Source organism: Psittacula echo (assembly GCF_963264785.1).
Source record: "Psittacula echo genome assembly, chromosome: 13".
Classification (NCBI taxonomy): domain Eukaryota; kingdom Metazoa; phylum Chordata; class Aves; order Psittaciformes; family Psittacidae; genus Psittacula; species Psittacula echo.
In genome coordinates this window covers 9,757,319-9,771,836 of record NC_137749.1, presented here as the reverse complement: position 1 = coordinate 9,771,836, position 14,518 = coordinate 9,757,319, and the positions used below count along the sequence as shown (strand labels likewise).

General features: G+C 38.9%; 1 protein-coding gene across 1 annotated transcript; it reads right to left on the bottom strand.

Annotated features, from left to right (window-relative positions):
- Positions 1–2,882: 2,882 nt before the first annotated feature.
- On the bottom strand, positions 2,883–12,615 carry LOC308226563 (solute carrier family 2, facilitated glucose transporter member 11-like). Its single transcript, XM_080628378.1, has 12 exons — positions 12,111–12,615; positions 10,833–10,931; positions 10,230–10,390; positions 8,512–8,636; positions 8,126–8,255; positions 7,398–7,546; positions 6,079–6,266; positions 5,821–5,931; positions 5,423–5,524; positions 5,183–5,258; positions 4,382–4,509; positions 2,883–4,045 (listed from the first exon to the last, which is right to left on the bottom strand). The coding sequence occupies exons 1-12, from the start codon at positions 12,132–12,134 to the stop codon at positions 3,839–3,841; spliced, it is 1,500 nt and encodes a 499-aa protein (XP_080484504.1). The 5' UTR covers positions 12,135–12,615; the 3' UTR covers positions 2,883–3,838.
- Positions 12,616–14,518: the final 1,903 nt, after the last annotated feature.

The following is a 14,518-nucleotide window of genomic DNA, read 5'->3' as shown; positions in this document are numbered from 1 at the left end:
AGCTAAAGAGATGCTGATGAGATATCACTTGCTTGGCCCTGTTCTTCCTTGCCTGGACACCCTGTGCTCCCAACTTTATGCCAAATGTTAGAGACATATGCGTACCTACATCTATCCCAGAAGCAGATTGTTATTTAAAAAAAATAAGTTGAAGTGTTAATTGGCATTATTTTCTTCTTAGAATCATTTGAAAGGTTTGAAATGGGTTTTTCCAGTAGAAAAAAATGCCTATTTGATCAAAAATCAGTATTTTTTTTTCAAATGGTACCATTTCCTGTGAGAGGAAAGCTCTGCATTCCAGCCCATCCTAATCCTTTCCATCTTTCTGTGTTATAACTAAGAGACTGTCCTTTTCCAATTACCTCCTTTGTCACGAAGAGGTTGAATGTCCTCTTCAAAAAAATCTCTTTGTTGTTCCCTGTATATTTCTCAGTCACATTACATATTCCTTCCACACAGCTGCACAAACCTGTTCCAGCTGCATCCCAGCCCTAGTCTCTAGCTTTATATTCAGGAGCTGTTATGCAAGAACCACCAGCTGACACACACACACCCCCTCCCAACAGCAAGTACTTGCTAGACTGATAAAAAAGTGGGATGTTTGTTTTTGAAGGGAAATAGAACACATCAGTTTTACATGGAATTTAATTATATTACTGTGTGTGTTGGAAAAAATAAACCTTACTCCAGTTTACACTTCAGCCTTTCTGTGAGACAAGGCTTATACAAACCTTAAACATGCTTCTGACTATTCCCAAGATAGCTAATTTTGGTCAAATGTGGCAGAGATTGATTTCCTGTTTAATGAGACTAGTGATTGCATAAAGCTCCATTGCTGTTCCTGGAGAAAGAGGGACCTCCATCAGACAATCTGCCTGGAAGAGACACAGTAGAACCAGGCTTCTCCAGGTCAATGGGATTTTTAACTTGACATCAAATCAATTTTATGAGAACATCTAACCGTGTACAGCTGTCTTTTAAAGTCTGTAGCCATACAACAACTATAAATATTCTAATTATTAGTGCTGAACCAAGAATTTCTAATTGGTGGAAGAAATGTCAGTACTATTAACCTCCCACCACTGTTGGGATCTCTGGTACAAGTACAATGCAGAACCTGATTGGAAGCTCCAAGAACTTTTAACATTTTCCTCCAAGAACTAGGTGTAATCTTGCTGCAGGTTAAGATGCTGCTTCCTGCCTTATGCCACTGAGGAAAGAAAGAAATAAAAATCCCATCTCTTCCATACCAGCCTCCCTCTTCAGCCTTCTCTTCTAGAAGGGCCAGAATGTCTGTTGGTTCTTATAGTCTCTCATTTCTTTAGTTTTTTTCCTTTGGTGCATCTCTAATCTGCCTCTTTCTCAAAGTAAAGGTTCTGAGGCTGGATGGAGTACTCCTGCTGAGGCTTACTTCTTTTTTGTACACAACGCAAGTGAAATTCCCCTACTCCCAAGCATTGTCTTAACTCTTACTTGTGTTGTAACCCATAACAGCTCCTCAAATTCTTTGCTCTTTAATGAAATATTCTTTGTCTTTTGTGCAGTTTGACTTACTAATCAGCTATTGCAAGTGTTTCAGAGACTGAGAGTTATAATGTACCTCCTTATGCAACGCTTATTTAAAAAATTTAGATGGATGCCTCAATTGTGAGGTCTGGAATTCTTTCTGTGGAATAAACCATAACCCCAGTGGCACATGTTGTGGAGATCTTTCCTGAACTGTGACTAAGTCATGACAAAGATGCCTTAAAATTAGCATCTTGATTTTCCACTGTGTTGAGCACTGGATTCTAAAAAGTCGAGGAAGCTTGTTTTCAACTTACTCCTTTGTTGTGCAAATAGTCCCATAACAGTCAACAGGATCTCCTGGGAGATAGGAAATCCACAAGCTTTCTAAAACAAGCAGTTTTTATTCAGAGCAGAGGATGTGGCAGAGCTGGATAGAGTTTTACATGAGAGAAGTGATTAAGGGGAGTCATATGGTGTTTGTTGGAGGGTTGTTTGCAGTGAGATGTGTGTGGGGAAGCAGGTTGAAAATGCTGATGGGGATAAAATAAATGGTTTGTTAATCTTTCTACCATGAAGGTTGCTGTGATTTAAGGGCTTTTCTATTCACTCCATTCCCCAGACTGAGGAAAAGAGGGAGAGCTTTCTATAGCTTGTGCTAAAGGCTTGTACTGCAATGGTGTAATTTAAACAAATACTTATAAATGGTGAAAACCTCTGCATGGACATGTTTAAGTTGATTGTGTGGTTTATGCTGATTTTAAGTCAGTTTCTTCACTGTAGCACCCTTGCTGTAAAAAGCCAGCAAATAAAAAGTCAGGAGATGAATTACTATGTGCCAGTATTCATCTACAGCCCATGTTAGTTATTGTTAGATTGCATCTCCTGTATCCAAAGCATTCTGAAAATAATGAAAATCCTGAAAAAAAATCCTGAAATAAAATCTGTACAAACAGCCTTTCCAGGGCATGTTTCCTATGTCAAAGCATTAACAGCAAACTCAAGGAATAGCTCCATCTGTAAGGAGAGGAACTCTTGTTTGTAATATTGATAAACCTTTTCTTTAGTGATTAGTTAAAAGAAGGTGGCATGACCCAAAGCATTTAGTCACAGATCTTACTATGCTTGTTAGTGGTAACTTGGAAAAACTTAGACTGTATTTCCAATGAACTTCACAATCTATTTTTTCTGCTGGGTACAAATAATCACTGGTTATTCGCAGCTTGCTTACATAACAAGAAAAACATTTCCAAACCAAACTCTTTCTTCTCTCAAAACATCTGATGTAATTCCCAGAAGCTGATGTACCACGTTGGAAATCATATCCTGAAACACCACAGATGCTCTTATGAGTGTGCTTTATTTTATGACAGCCATTTTGCTTCTTTTGCATAGAATAATATCTCTATTTGAGAGGTCCTTTTCCCTGCCTAGAGTTACTAGGATGTTCTCCACTGAGATTTCTATTACATCTCCAGAAGGATTGTTGCACTGTGCAATTTCACTTTCAGTATTTTTTTCTTTTATTATGGCTGGTACCGTTTTTGCTAATTTACTGTGCTAAGTTTTGGATCCATATCCGCTCAGGTGACCAGAAACCACTTATCTAATTTGTCCTTTATCAGCCTGTGACTCTATGTTTCCCCAGCCTCACGGCTGATGATCATGTAACCTTCTTAATCCTGCTTTCCCTTGGTTTGTCTTCTTAAATTATTTTACTTGATCCTTGTATTTCTGATATTCTCCTCTGAGCTATTTCCCAGCAGTTTCCTGATTGTGAGGTGATTAGAGCCGGAGAAGTCTCATTCAGAAAAGCTCAATAACAAACTGTTCTATCTGTGGCATTTGGCAGTACTCATGTATAAGACCAACATGGGTGCAGGCTGTGAGCAGAGCCCGTATGTATGTTCTTCTGGCAGGATTTGGGCCCTATGGATTATTAGCAAAATGTTTTTAAACTTTGCAAGATAGACTATCAGAAAAGTTTGGTTTTATTGGGGTTTTGTTTGTTTGTTTGTTTGTTTTTTGTGGGGTTGTTTGCTTGGTTTTTGGTTTTGTTTTTTGTTTGGTTTTTTGTTTGTGGTTTTTTTTTTTTAATAGAAAAAAATCTTCTTATATCTTGCAGGTCTTAAAACTGAGTGGTGAAATTTCCTGTGAAAATGTTTAGATATTATCAAGAAATAAAACTCTAGCAAAATTAATTTCATAAAAAGAAACAGAGAAAAAGGAGTAAAACACAGAGGAACTTCAGGCTGGCTTTAATGCTTCTTTTTAGTTCTATTGCAACAGTGTTTCCTGTCTTTTCTAAGAGACAAATTTCTCCTCTGAACATTCAGAGCTTGGTGCTGAACAACTGGTCCTTAGGAAAGTTATTATCAATGACTGAGCTTTCTTTTTTCCCAAAGTTCAGCTTGTTGAACTCTGCTTTTATTTCCATGATGGATTTCCCCTTGGTCTCTGGGAGATACAAGTAGATGAAAATTGCTGAGAAAGCAAGGATTCCCAAAAAGATAAGGAAGCAGAAGGGTCCAAGGTTATCCTGCAAGCAGAAATGGGAGACACTGTAAGGAAATAAGCATCTCATTTCTGTTTCCCTGCCCTTGAGTGCAAGTCTTTGTTCAACTAATTAAAATTCAAAGGTGTGCTTAATACAGAGTCCAGGGTGGCTATCAAACCAGGAGTTTCCACAGGCCACATCTGACCTGAGTCCAATTGCTGCTCCTCTGACAGGCCTGGGGGATTCCTCAGCAGGTTTGGTATTTGGACAGAGCTCTAAGCTTTGCATGTCATTAAAATTTATCGCCATTATTTTGCTCTCTGTCAGCACTCAGAAGTGGATTAGCTGGGAGGGAGGGATCCAGTTACAGCCACTTACAACAACCAGTGGAAAAATCATCCCAAGTACAAACAGTCCCATCCAGTTGATGCAGCCAACAATCAGAAAGGCTGATGGTCTGAAGGACTGGCTGAAGATTTCAACCATGACAGATACAGTAGCTCCAGCTGAAAAAGAAGAGCAAAACACAAACCGGGTATACTTGTTTCCTTGATGCTGCCAAAGCCCCTCACAATGGCAGTGGTAGAAAATAACAGACAGGCAGAATAGGTGGCCTGGTGGCAAGTGGCCTTTGCTATGAGGGTGAAAGACCTTGATTCTGGAAAGGGACTACAGCTGCTAATTTAATTTTCTCTTGTACATACTGGAATCCTTTTTCTGGTGCTAGGGGATCTGTGCAGTTCCATATTGCACTGGTAGCAATTATTAATGTAGTAACTTGTAAAATGAGCTTCCCTTTTGGCTCCTATGGCCAGTTCCATCTGAAGCATGTTGGTAGGCATAAAGTTTAACATACTCAGTTAATGAAGATGATTACTATAATACACATGGCAATGCCTAGAATCCTGGGTTTAGATGAGTATTTTAAAAAATGGTCAGAAATTTCTCAAACTCTCTGGAGAAGATGATCCTGTATTTTAAATTATTTAGTCCTGTGATCAGGAGTAACATTTGAGATATCTGTATCCATTTCCTATCTCCCACTTTTACAGGTCTGCCCTTTCTTCCTTGATTTCCAGACCTTTTTACTGTGGGACTAATCTGTTCTTCCTCTGCCAGTTGTGTCACCAACCAATACAATACAAAATTTCCTCCCAGTGTTGCTGTTGATATACTCACATGGTCCAATTCCATAGAAGGTAACGAATAGGAAGATCAAGATAACACTGAGATAATGCATCCAGAAAAACTGGTGCTAAAAGTGAGAAACCAGTGATATCAAACCATTAGATAAATGTCGGAAAAACAGAGCTCTGTATTTTCTGCCACTCACTCAAGTTTTTCCACATATCCTGTGAGGCAAGACCAGAAAGGTGGGCTGATACTGAGTAAGTAGGCAGAAAGCTGTTGCCTCTTTACCTGCAGGGACAGGGTCATGGTGAGGAGTGCTAGCACAGAGCACATCAGTGTGTATCCTCCCCATAGCAGCACTTTCCTGCCAAATCGGTCTATGAGGGTGCTCTGAAAAGCAGAAAACACAGGTCATAAATCCCAGTTCTCAAGTGAAGTCATTCCTGCACAGATCTAGTCCAGAATATCAGAAAAATTATTTTACAGAATAAAAATGAGTCTAAAGACATACAGTCATGCAATAACCTGGGGAAAGAGCTCCCTCTTATCCTGCATGTGGTTTTACAGAAGCAGGAAGATGTGTGTTAGGTTATGCAAATCTGCCCTGAGCACAGTTATAAGTAAGAAAAGTACAATTGTTGACTAAGTGACATTTTTAAATCAAACTCAAGTCTGAAAAGACTTACACACAATATAGAGGATAAGCATTCACACAATCCAATTCCCAGGGACACGTATGGGATAAGGTATTCTTCAAATCTGGCTGTGTGAAATACTTCAAAAGAATAGAAGTATATCTGAAAAATGCAGAGAAGAAATGTGCCTGTGAAAAAAGTGTTGCAATTGTGATGCAGTTCTAAGCTGGCCTAATAACATGGATTTGGAGGGGTTTGTAACACTGCCTAGTTTTGTCGCTTGCTCTGGGGATAAAGAGAACACTCAACTGCATTGATTCCACAGAGCTGTAAGGTCATCATGACAATAATCAAAATGTAAAGTTGCCAGCGCAAAGATCGCTCTTTTATTAATTCGAGGACACGCAGGGTTTTCGTGCTCGTCATTGCAGCCTTCTCCTTCATAATGTCATCAATTTCTGCTTGATGGTCTCCTTCCCCCCAGAGCTTCCTGATGGCTGTTGGGGAGAAAAAGGGGAGTGGATTATTCTACCAGTATAGCTCCATCACAAGTGGTTACATTAAACACTCTAATCTGCCTGTTCGTTGGCATAGGTGGTGGGCTGGTACTGTCTGCTCCTGGGGAAGTAGGCAAAAGGAAGAATTTTGTTTCACTGGGTTTTGGTATAACGTCTTTCTAATCTGAGTTGACTTCATGTTGTGGTTTAACCCCAGCTGCAACCAAGTACCATTTATCTGCTCACTTACTCCCTGCTCCCCAGTGGGATGGGAAGGAGAATCAGAGAAAGGTAAAACCCATGGGTTAAGAAAAGAACAGATTAATACTTGAAGTAAAGTAAAATATAATTATGGGGATAATAATGTGGGGTTTTTTTCAATAAGAAGAGGAATAAACCACAAGAAACACAAGTGACACACAATACAATTGCTCACCATCCACTGACTGATGACCAGCCCATACTCAAGCAGTGATCTGTGGCTCCCAGGCAACTCCCCCCAGTTTATATACCAAGTGTGATGTTCTATGGTATAGAATATCCCTTTGGCTAACTTGGGTCAGCTGTCCTGGCTGTGCTCCCTCCCATCTTCTTGTGCATGTGCTCACTGGCAGAGCATGGGAAACTGAAAAGTTCTTGGTTTAAAGTAAACACTGCTCAGCAACAGCTAAAACATCAGTGTGTTATCAACATTATTCTCAGACTACATACAAAACACCATTATACCAGCTACTAAGAAGAAAATTAACTGTATCCCAGACAAAACCAGAAGACATAATTGTAAACTAAGTAAACATTTAAGTACATTTTATTTAATTAAAAAAAGAGCTGTCTAAACCCTTTCCTTTAAAAAAATACAAAGTAGTGCCCACCAAAGTGTGACACGTTAAACATGCCAGTACATTCCTATTTTTCCTGTCTTAACTGATTCGATTAGCCTGAATGAGGCCCCAGGTTAACATAGTGTATTGCCATAGGTATCTCAGCTGTTTTATTTGGAGTTATCTCTGCTATTACTCCATGGCACTGCACTGTGCTGTACATCTGTGCCCTTCTTTCTTGTCTTCTGCAGAGGCTGTCATTCTAACATATCAAATGAAGCGAAGTAAGTGTGGAAAGTAGACACTCTACCTTTCCTGCAGGCTTCTTCATTACCCTTCTGTATCAGAAGGTAGGATGGTGAATCAGGGAAAAATGGGAGGGTAGCCAGTTGAACCAATGCTGAAATTCCGCTAGATGCTAACAACCATGGCCACAAAGCTTCACTTCCTAAAATCTCCCTGAAAAGTGTATGTGAAACAAAATTATGCTGATATAATGGAATAAATGTTTGGAAAGTTTTTCTGAGTGATGAAGATCACTTAGATTCCATTCAAGGGTGCAGTGGAACGAAACTAGAAATTGGTAATTTGGCAAATTTCACAAATTTGGCTATTTTTATTTCTGACAATCTTAAAGGAATTATCTGACATTTAAAAAAACTTGCTAAATATCATTAAGATCCAATGGAACATCTAGAGAGCTTCTGAGACATATTTGACCCCTATTTGAGCACAAGACCAGAACATCTTGCTAAGACTTTTAATGTAAATGTAGTACATTTTGAAGGAAAAGTCCCCCAGTTGAAAGGGTGTGGAGGTAAGAAGAAATCAGATTCTGAGTAATTAATTTTCTGTCTCCTGTATGTAAAACTTTACGTTTGTATCAAATATGATCAAAACTTTTCCTCTGACATAAGCTAAGGCCTGTTTTGGGGAAGGTGAGAGGGTTTCTTAGGCACAGATTAAGTTAGAGGGTGGGGTTACAGAAAGATTTCTATTACTTTTAGTTCAACCTGAGAGAAAGATTGGAGAATTTACCGTAGTCCAATAACCTGTCCCATGAATTTTCCCAGTGTCAGAAAAACAGCAACTGTGGAGTTGGTAAATCCACGCAGCTTCTTGGGTGAAATCTCTCCTACATACTGAGGATGTATATTGAGAGAAAAACCTTAAACACAGAAAAGGATAAATGACTGTTAAAAGATTTAGAAAAGCGTAACTTTCTGACTGCATCCTCCCTTACACTGTTCCCATTCTCTCTGACATTAGGATTACAATTTCTTGCAAAAAGAATGATACCTTTAATTTCTATTAGGTGTCTAGTGTATTTGCTTTAAAAATCATTCTCCAATAATGGTAACATCTGTAGAGACAATCCTGGGACAGCAAGGATGCTTGTAGTCTACAGTGGTACGAGCACATACCTGTACCAATGCCATAGAGAAAACGTCCAACCAGAATCATCTCAAAGGATCTGGCTGTTTTACTGAAGGCCATGAAAAGTGCAGCTATCAGCATGATCAGGTTGGTGCATATTTGGCACTTTTTTCTGGGAAAAAAAAAAAAAAAAAAACCCAAAGAAAAGAAGCCCATGAGAAATTAGTTTCAAATGAGAACCTCTTGTACTCTTTTGACTGATCTCGCTGTGAGAGGAAGCATAGTAACAGGCATTGCTAGTTTGAGCAGTGGCTGAAATAATTTTGACTTTGAATAGTCAAAATGGTTCTTTAAAATTTCTAGGTCATTCAGATTTGAATTCATTCATATTTTTTTAGCTTAGAATTTAAACATTTGGAACACTTCATCAGCATTTCCACAGTACAAGTGGGGAAAGACATCAAAGAATTGGCCCGGCCTGTCACCGAGATTTTTAAATGGCTGGAACTCCTTATAAAATGCCAGGTTGTTCCCCAGAAATAACCTGAGTCAGTGGCTCCCATTCTGGAATGGCTCATATTAAAGACACTCTTGTGTAAATGGAAGTGATAGAAGTTGTTTTTAGAGACATATTTCAAAAGGCACTCTGTGTGAATCGTGGGCTGGGATGTTCACAGCACTGATGTATCAGACTCAAAGTCTTTTGCACTCACTTGTTTTGCCATGATGCTTGCTAGGTAAGAGTCCTCTTTCACACATTAAGGATTCACAGAGATCCTGTGTTTGGAAGACTGTGATTCAGCAATTAGGTTACCAGGTGTTAAACAACCTATGGTAGAAGTGCATGATTTTGTTTCCAATCTTGGGAGACCCTCTGAGTGTGGGATGAGGCAGTGTCCCACAAGAAATTTCTTGGGGGCACTTACCTGATAGGAAAGAACACAATTGCAGGCAGGCTAAGATGGTTTGTTGAGACCCATGAGGGGCCTCTGGATCAGTGGGTTGTGGAGCACATCTTTAAGTGGGTCACACCAAGTAGATATGTTTGCCAATTTCTCTGCAAATGAAATTAGTGGTGTTACACACAAAGCACTAAGAACAGCGTAGACTGGTAGGAATCCTTTCTCCATCCAGTGAGAGATATAGTTTGGAGCTGACTTTCAACGAAATGGACTGCCAAGAACAGAGAGAAATTCTCTTGGAGGATTTATGTTGGTGCCAATTGTATCTTTACAGTGTAGTTACAGGCAATTTATCTTTTCCTATTCTCTTCACATTTTCATCAGATTAGATCTGAATATTTAATATAATTCCATCACCCCAAAATGAGTGTATTTAAATGGAAATCTGGCTTTTCTTTGACACTTAAGGATATCTTCCACACAGTGATTTCCAGGTGGTTAGAGTAACTGTGCATTGTGTTGCAAAACAAGACACACGGCTCTTTTTATGGGGTTTGTAAAGCTTGGGAGATCTTGAGTCATAGGGGATCTTGAAGAGAACATGAGCCAGGTACACTATTCTGCTACTCCCAGAGGCACTGATCCAGTGATGTGATGATGAATGCAGCCTTTACAGAAACACAGTTCACTGGGAAGGCAGATGCAGAAGCAAGACTGCTTGCTACTTGAAAGAGGTGGGTGTGCTAACAAACCCAACCAGCTGCCTTCCGTCAGGCTGCTTCAACCAAAAAGAAGAGTTTTATGTGTTTGCCTAGGTATTTCCCTGTATTTTCTGGCTATTGAGCTGTACAAGAAGCACTTACTTCCTGTATCTTGTAGTCAGGTAGCCACAGCAGAGGCTCCCCAGGAGTCCTCCAATCCCATAAACAGACACAATGAAGGACCACAACAGCATGATTGTCTCAGAATGGAGGGGAGAGCCATGTCGCTCTATCCAGGTTTCATTAATAAACTTCCTGATGTGCTGAAAAAGAAAATGAGATTTGACTGGATAATGGGTATAAAATCCCATTATTAGTCTTATTTAGCTGTTGTACTTCGGGTGTAGCCTGTGCTTCTAATATTGAACTTACTTTGAGTCTAACTTTCTTAGTAAAACAAGTTAGCTGAGATCACAGTGCAAAACCTCAAGTTTGTATCAGTAAGGAAGTTTCCTGGGAAGCATGCTAAAAGCACATTTGCTGCCTTCCTTTGGAGGCTTGTATGCTACATGGTAAGAAGGTATTTAAAACAGAAAATGCTTTAAGGAGAAAAAGTTCTCTACACATTTGATGTTACTGTTAGCCAAAGAAAAGGCATGATATCAATGTATCAGCTGAATGATCAGTAAACTTGAGATTTGTGGGAGCCTGAAGAGCTCAGGCTTTTTGTTTTGTGTTTTCAAATGTGGGGAGATGGCCACTTACCACAGAAGGATAGTTGATGACAGAAATGTGAAATCCATATGGGAAACTACCACCAATTCCCAGCACTAAGATCATTTGAACTAGTCCCTGGAACTGAACCTGCAAAGCAAAAATGAAATGCTCAGTCAGCTTCTCATTAGTTTTCTTGAGGCATGTTTCCAAGCACCTGCAAGGCTAGGTGTAGTTATCCTCCAACAGCTAAGACTGTACCTAGCAAACCAAACCCAGAACAATTATGGTTTTAGCCCCATCAGGATCTGTGAAGGGTTCTTTGGGATTTAACTGTCTCTCCCTTTTTATTCAGCGGATCACAGACCAGGGCAGCAGCATCATCTCTGTAGTGAGGAGAGTGAGTTCTGTGTTATTTTCATGTCACATACTAACTTCATGAGCTCACAGCTTTTTGGAGATCAGTGCCTGGATGAAGAGGAGATGGTAAAAAATGCGTTCAGGCAGGAATAAAGTAATGCAAATGTGAATAGTGCTGGACTGGAAGATACTAAGGAAAACACTCCTTTAGTTGTTTTTAGGTCCATATTTCTAGAGCCTGTGACTTAATTAGTCCACAGCTGGATTCCAAAAGTTATCACATTACAAGAATCAAGAAGCTGTGGTTACAAGACTCTGAATTTCGTTACAGGTGCTGTCCCAAATGCAGTGGTTTCCTAATTGGCAAAAGCATCAAACAAATTAAGAACTCACCCTCTTACTCTTTGTTTTCTGTCTTTTTTAATAGAATTACAAATTAATGATTTTGGTACTTAAAAAGGAAAGTAAAATAGCTTCTTGCTGGCAGTTGAGAAATAGAGCAAGAAATACTTGTCACTTCTTCCCTGTTTAAGACTTGGTGAATGATATTAAATATCTTTGTATGAAATGAGGGAAGTCCATTATGTTAATGCATATGTCGTGATTTCTTTGTCTTTTTCAGTACAGTTAATCTGTTCCTTACTTTGGAAAGTTATCATAGTGCTTAATAATTAGTATTGTTTCCAGTAATTCACAAGACAACAGTAAAGTAGCATTGTGAGTGCTGCAACTGCCAGCAATTTATTTTATTTTATCATTTTATTTTATTTTATTTTATTTTATTTTATTTTATTTTATGTTGTTGCATGGAACAGATCATGCAACATGATTTTCATTTTTTTAAAAAGAGAGAAAGATGTTTTCTGTACCAGAAGAGCTTACAATCTTTAAGTAATCTGGATTTTTAGTATGATGTTAGTTTTGTCTTTTATAAGTCAGAGCACTGAGAAAAAGTGAGTAGATACTCACCAGCTCAGAGAAAAAGGTGGCCATTTCCTATGAAAAAGCTGATTCCTGCTGCTTGCTAGGACCTGCTAAAAGAACCAAATGTTCACATTATGCAATAGCAGTATCAGTGAACTAGTCCCATGTTATTGAAGTTAAATTTTACTTCAGAGGTTTTTGAGTTAATGATACATATTTCAACTGTTGTACAAAGTTTAGAATTGTTGGATTAAATATTTCAACCAATGGTTGTGTCCAGCCCAGTAAACAGCATGGTTTCGCTTGTGGGGAACCTGTCTTGTGCTAGGGGCCAGGGACCTGAAACACCTATTCTAAACAGGATTCCAGTGATCATGATCATAACTTGCTTAGTTTTCAGTATAAGCTGAGAAGCATAAAGGCAAAGTTATCTGTTGGGAATTTAGATGGGGCTTGAACAGTGAACTATAGGACTTTGACATATAATAGGAAAGAGCTATTCTCCCTTCATGTGACGACAATTGGAGCACATGGTAACTTAATCATTACAGGAATTGAAATGCTCCATCATTTTGGAATGAGACGCAATATGAAAAATTACACAGTGGCACATCAGGCTTGAGCAGCTACATATTTAATAGTAGCTGATTTTCCTTTGCTAGGAGAGAAAGATTCAACCTCGTGCAGTTTTGTCTGGCATTTCTGTTAGCCAGGGTCTGTGAAGAAAAAATGAAATGCATTGAAACTGTCCTGTAACCTACATAGCTGGATTGATGTCTCTCCCTTCAGACAGAAAATTCCCATGCTTTAACTTCATTTATTGCAGAATTAGGAGGGGTTTGTATGTATTAAGTTGGTAAATGGCTTATTGATCATTTGCCATTTACACTTCAGTTAAAGAAAAGGATAAAGAAATCATAAAGATCTTATTGGATGCCAGCAGTTGTATTTGATAGAAAATACATGACATGCAAAGAATTCTGTAGCTAATGTCTGGAGGTAGCACCACCTGACCACTTGTCCCATCATTATGTGGTCCTTACTATGAAGCTGACTTTGTTAGTGTGTGCTGAGAGTTCATAGCATTTTCTTTTTCCAGATTTGGTTCTTCAGCAGATAAGGTGTTAGAGCTCAAACAACACTGTAGACTGTCCCTTTGATGCTAAGAATTCATTTTCTTCTCTGTAAAGTGATACAAAATTGAAACAACCGAATGTGCATCTGACAAAGGAAGAAAATGCCATGTTAGCTGCTAGTATCTGCCTTGCTTGGATGATACTGGGGAAAGACAGAAGCAAGCAATAATATATAGGTACGAGCATGGGTCATTCTTTCAAAAAATGCTAACTGTTGCACATATTTCCTTATGTTCTACTTAACCCACTTCTATTTAGTATACTTTATGCATATAGTTACTTTTATTCTTTGCTCTTGTACCTTAACTTAGGATTCCTATTTTGATAGGTTAAGAGTCTTCCTCCTGTAATGCCCTTCATGCCTGATGTCTTTTGCATTTGCGTTGATTGGTTACTGTGCTGCTTCTGTGCTTTTATTACTTGCACTGTGCTGAGGCCACCTTTATTAGATATGCAATTTCATAGTTAGTGCTAACAAGTTGTTAACAGATATCTTATAGATACCCTTTAGTTATAATTGTGATCAGGATAGGAAATCTCACAACATCAGGTAATTTACCTTGCAGTTTTACAGTCATGTAACACACGTGCAAAGCTGTGCTAATCCTTCCTTAACACAGGCTGGCTAGGCCAGATGTATGGTTTTGTGTGTAGCTGACAGCAGATCCAGTTTGTAAGTGTTTATATTTGCCCCAGTTAGAGCCAGCATTTGAGACATATCTTACCTATCAGCTAATATCTCTGGAAGAAAATGTACATGTAGTGTTCCTGAAGCTCCTGAATGGCTGTACTCTTTGTCACCTCCCATGTATAGTTGAACTGTACCTTTTTGCTGTTTCATTCCTTGATCAGGCTGTTACCAGAATACAGTTCTTGCTCCACTGAGCACAGGCGAAGGCTGACCTGTGCTCCAAATAGCTGTTCCGCTTTGTTGTCACATTAATGTTCCATAGGGCATCTGCTCTCTTCCTGTGAAGATCTTATGGGAAAGGCTTTCCTAATACATCTAATGAATAACTGAGATGACAGAAGTGGCTCACTAGAGAGTCACTCCAGCAATGCTATATAATAGCACTCTACTTACATTTCCAAAGAATTCAGGTGCTGTTGTAATGGAATGAAGGATGTTTTCAGCATGACCGGTTAGGAAAAGAGAATTCTGTTCTGCAATTGTTGAAATTTCCTTTTGATATTAGCAGTTGTCTCCAAATGACTGTCATGTTTTTATCATTTGATATGTATATGGAACGCTACAAAATTATTAAGCTTTTCTGACTTTAAGGACACTTTATGGTTTGTAGGTTATCTTGTAGTGAG

Bases quoted from the DNA above. Each gene is read 5' to 3' on its own strand.
- LOC308226563 (XM_080628378.1), bottom strand. From the start codon at position 12,134: ATGGCCACCTTTTTCTCTGAGCTG. The intron at 6,267-7,397 runs GTAGAGTGTCTA...TCTCCCCAACAG, and splicing joins TGAAGAAGCCTGCAGGAAAG to CCATCAGGAAGCTCTGGGGG. The intron at 5,932-6,078 runs GTTGAGTGTTCT...TGCATTTTTCAG, and splicing joins AGCTCTGTGGAATCAATGCA to ATATACTTCTATTCTTTTGA.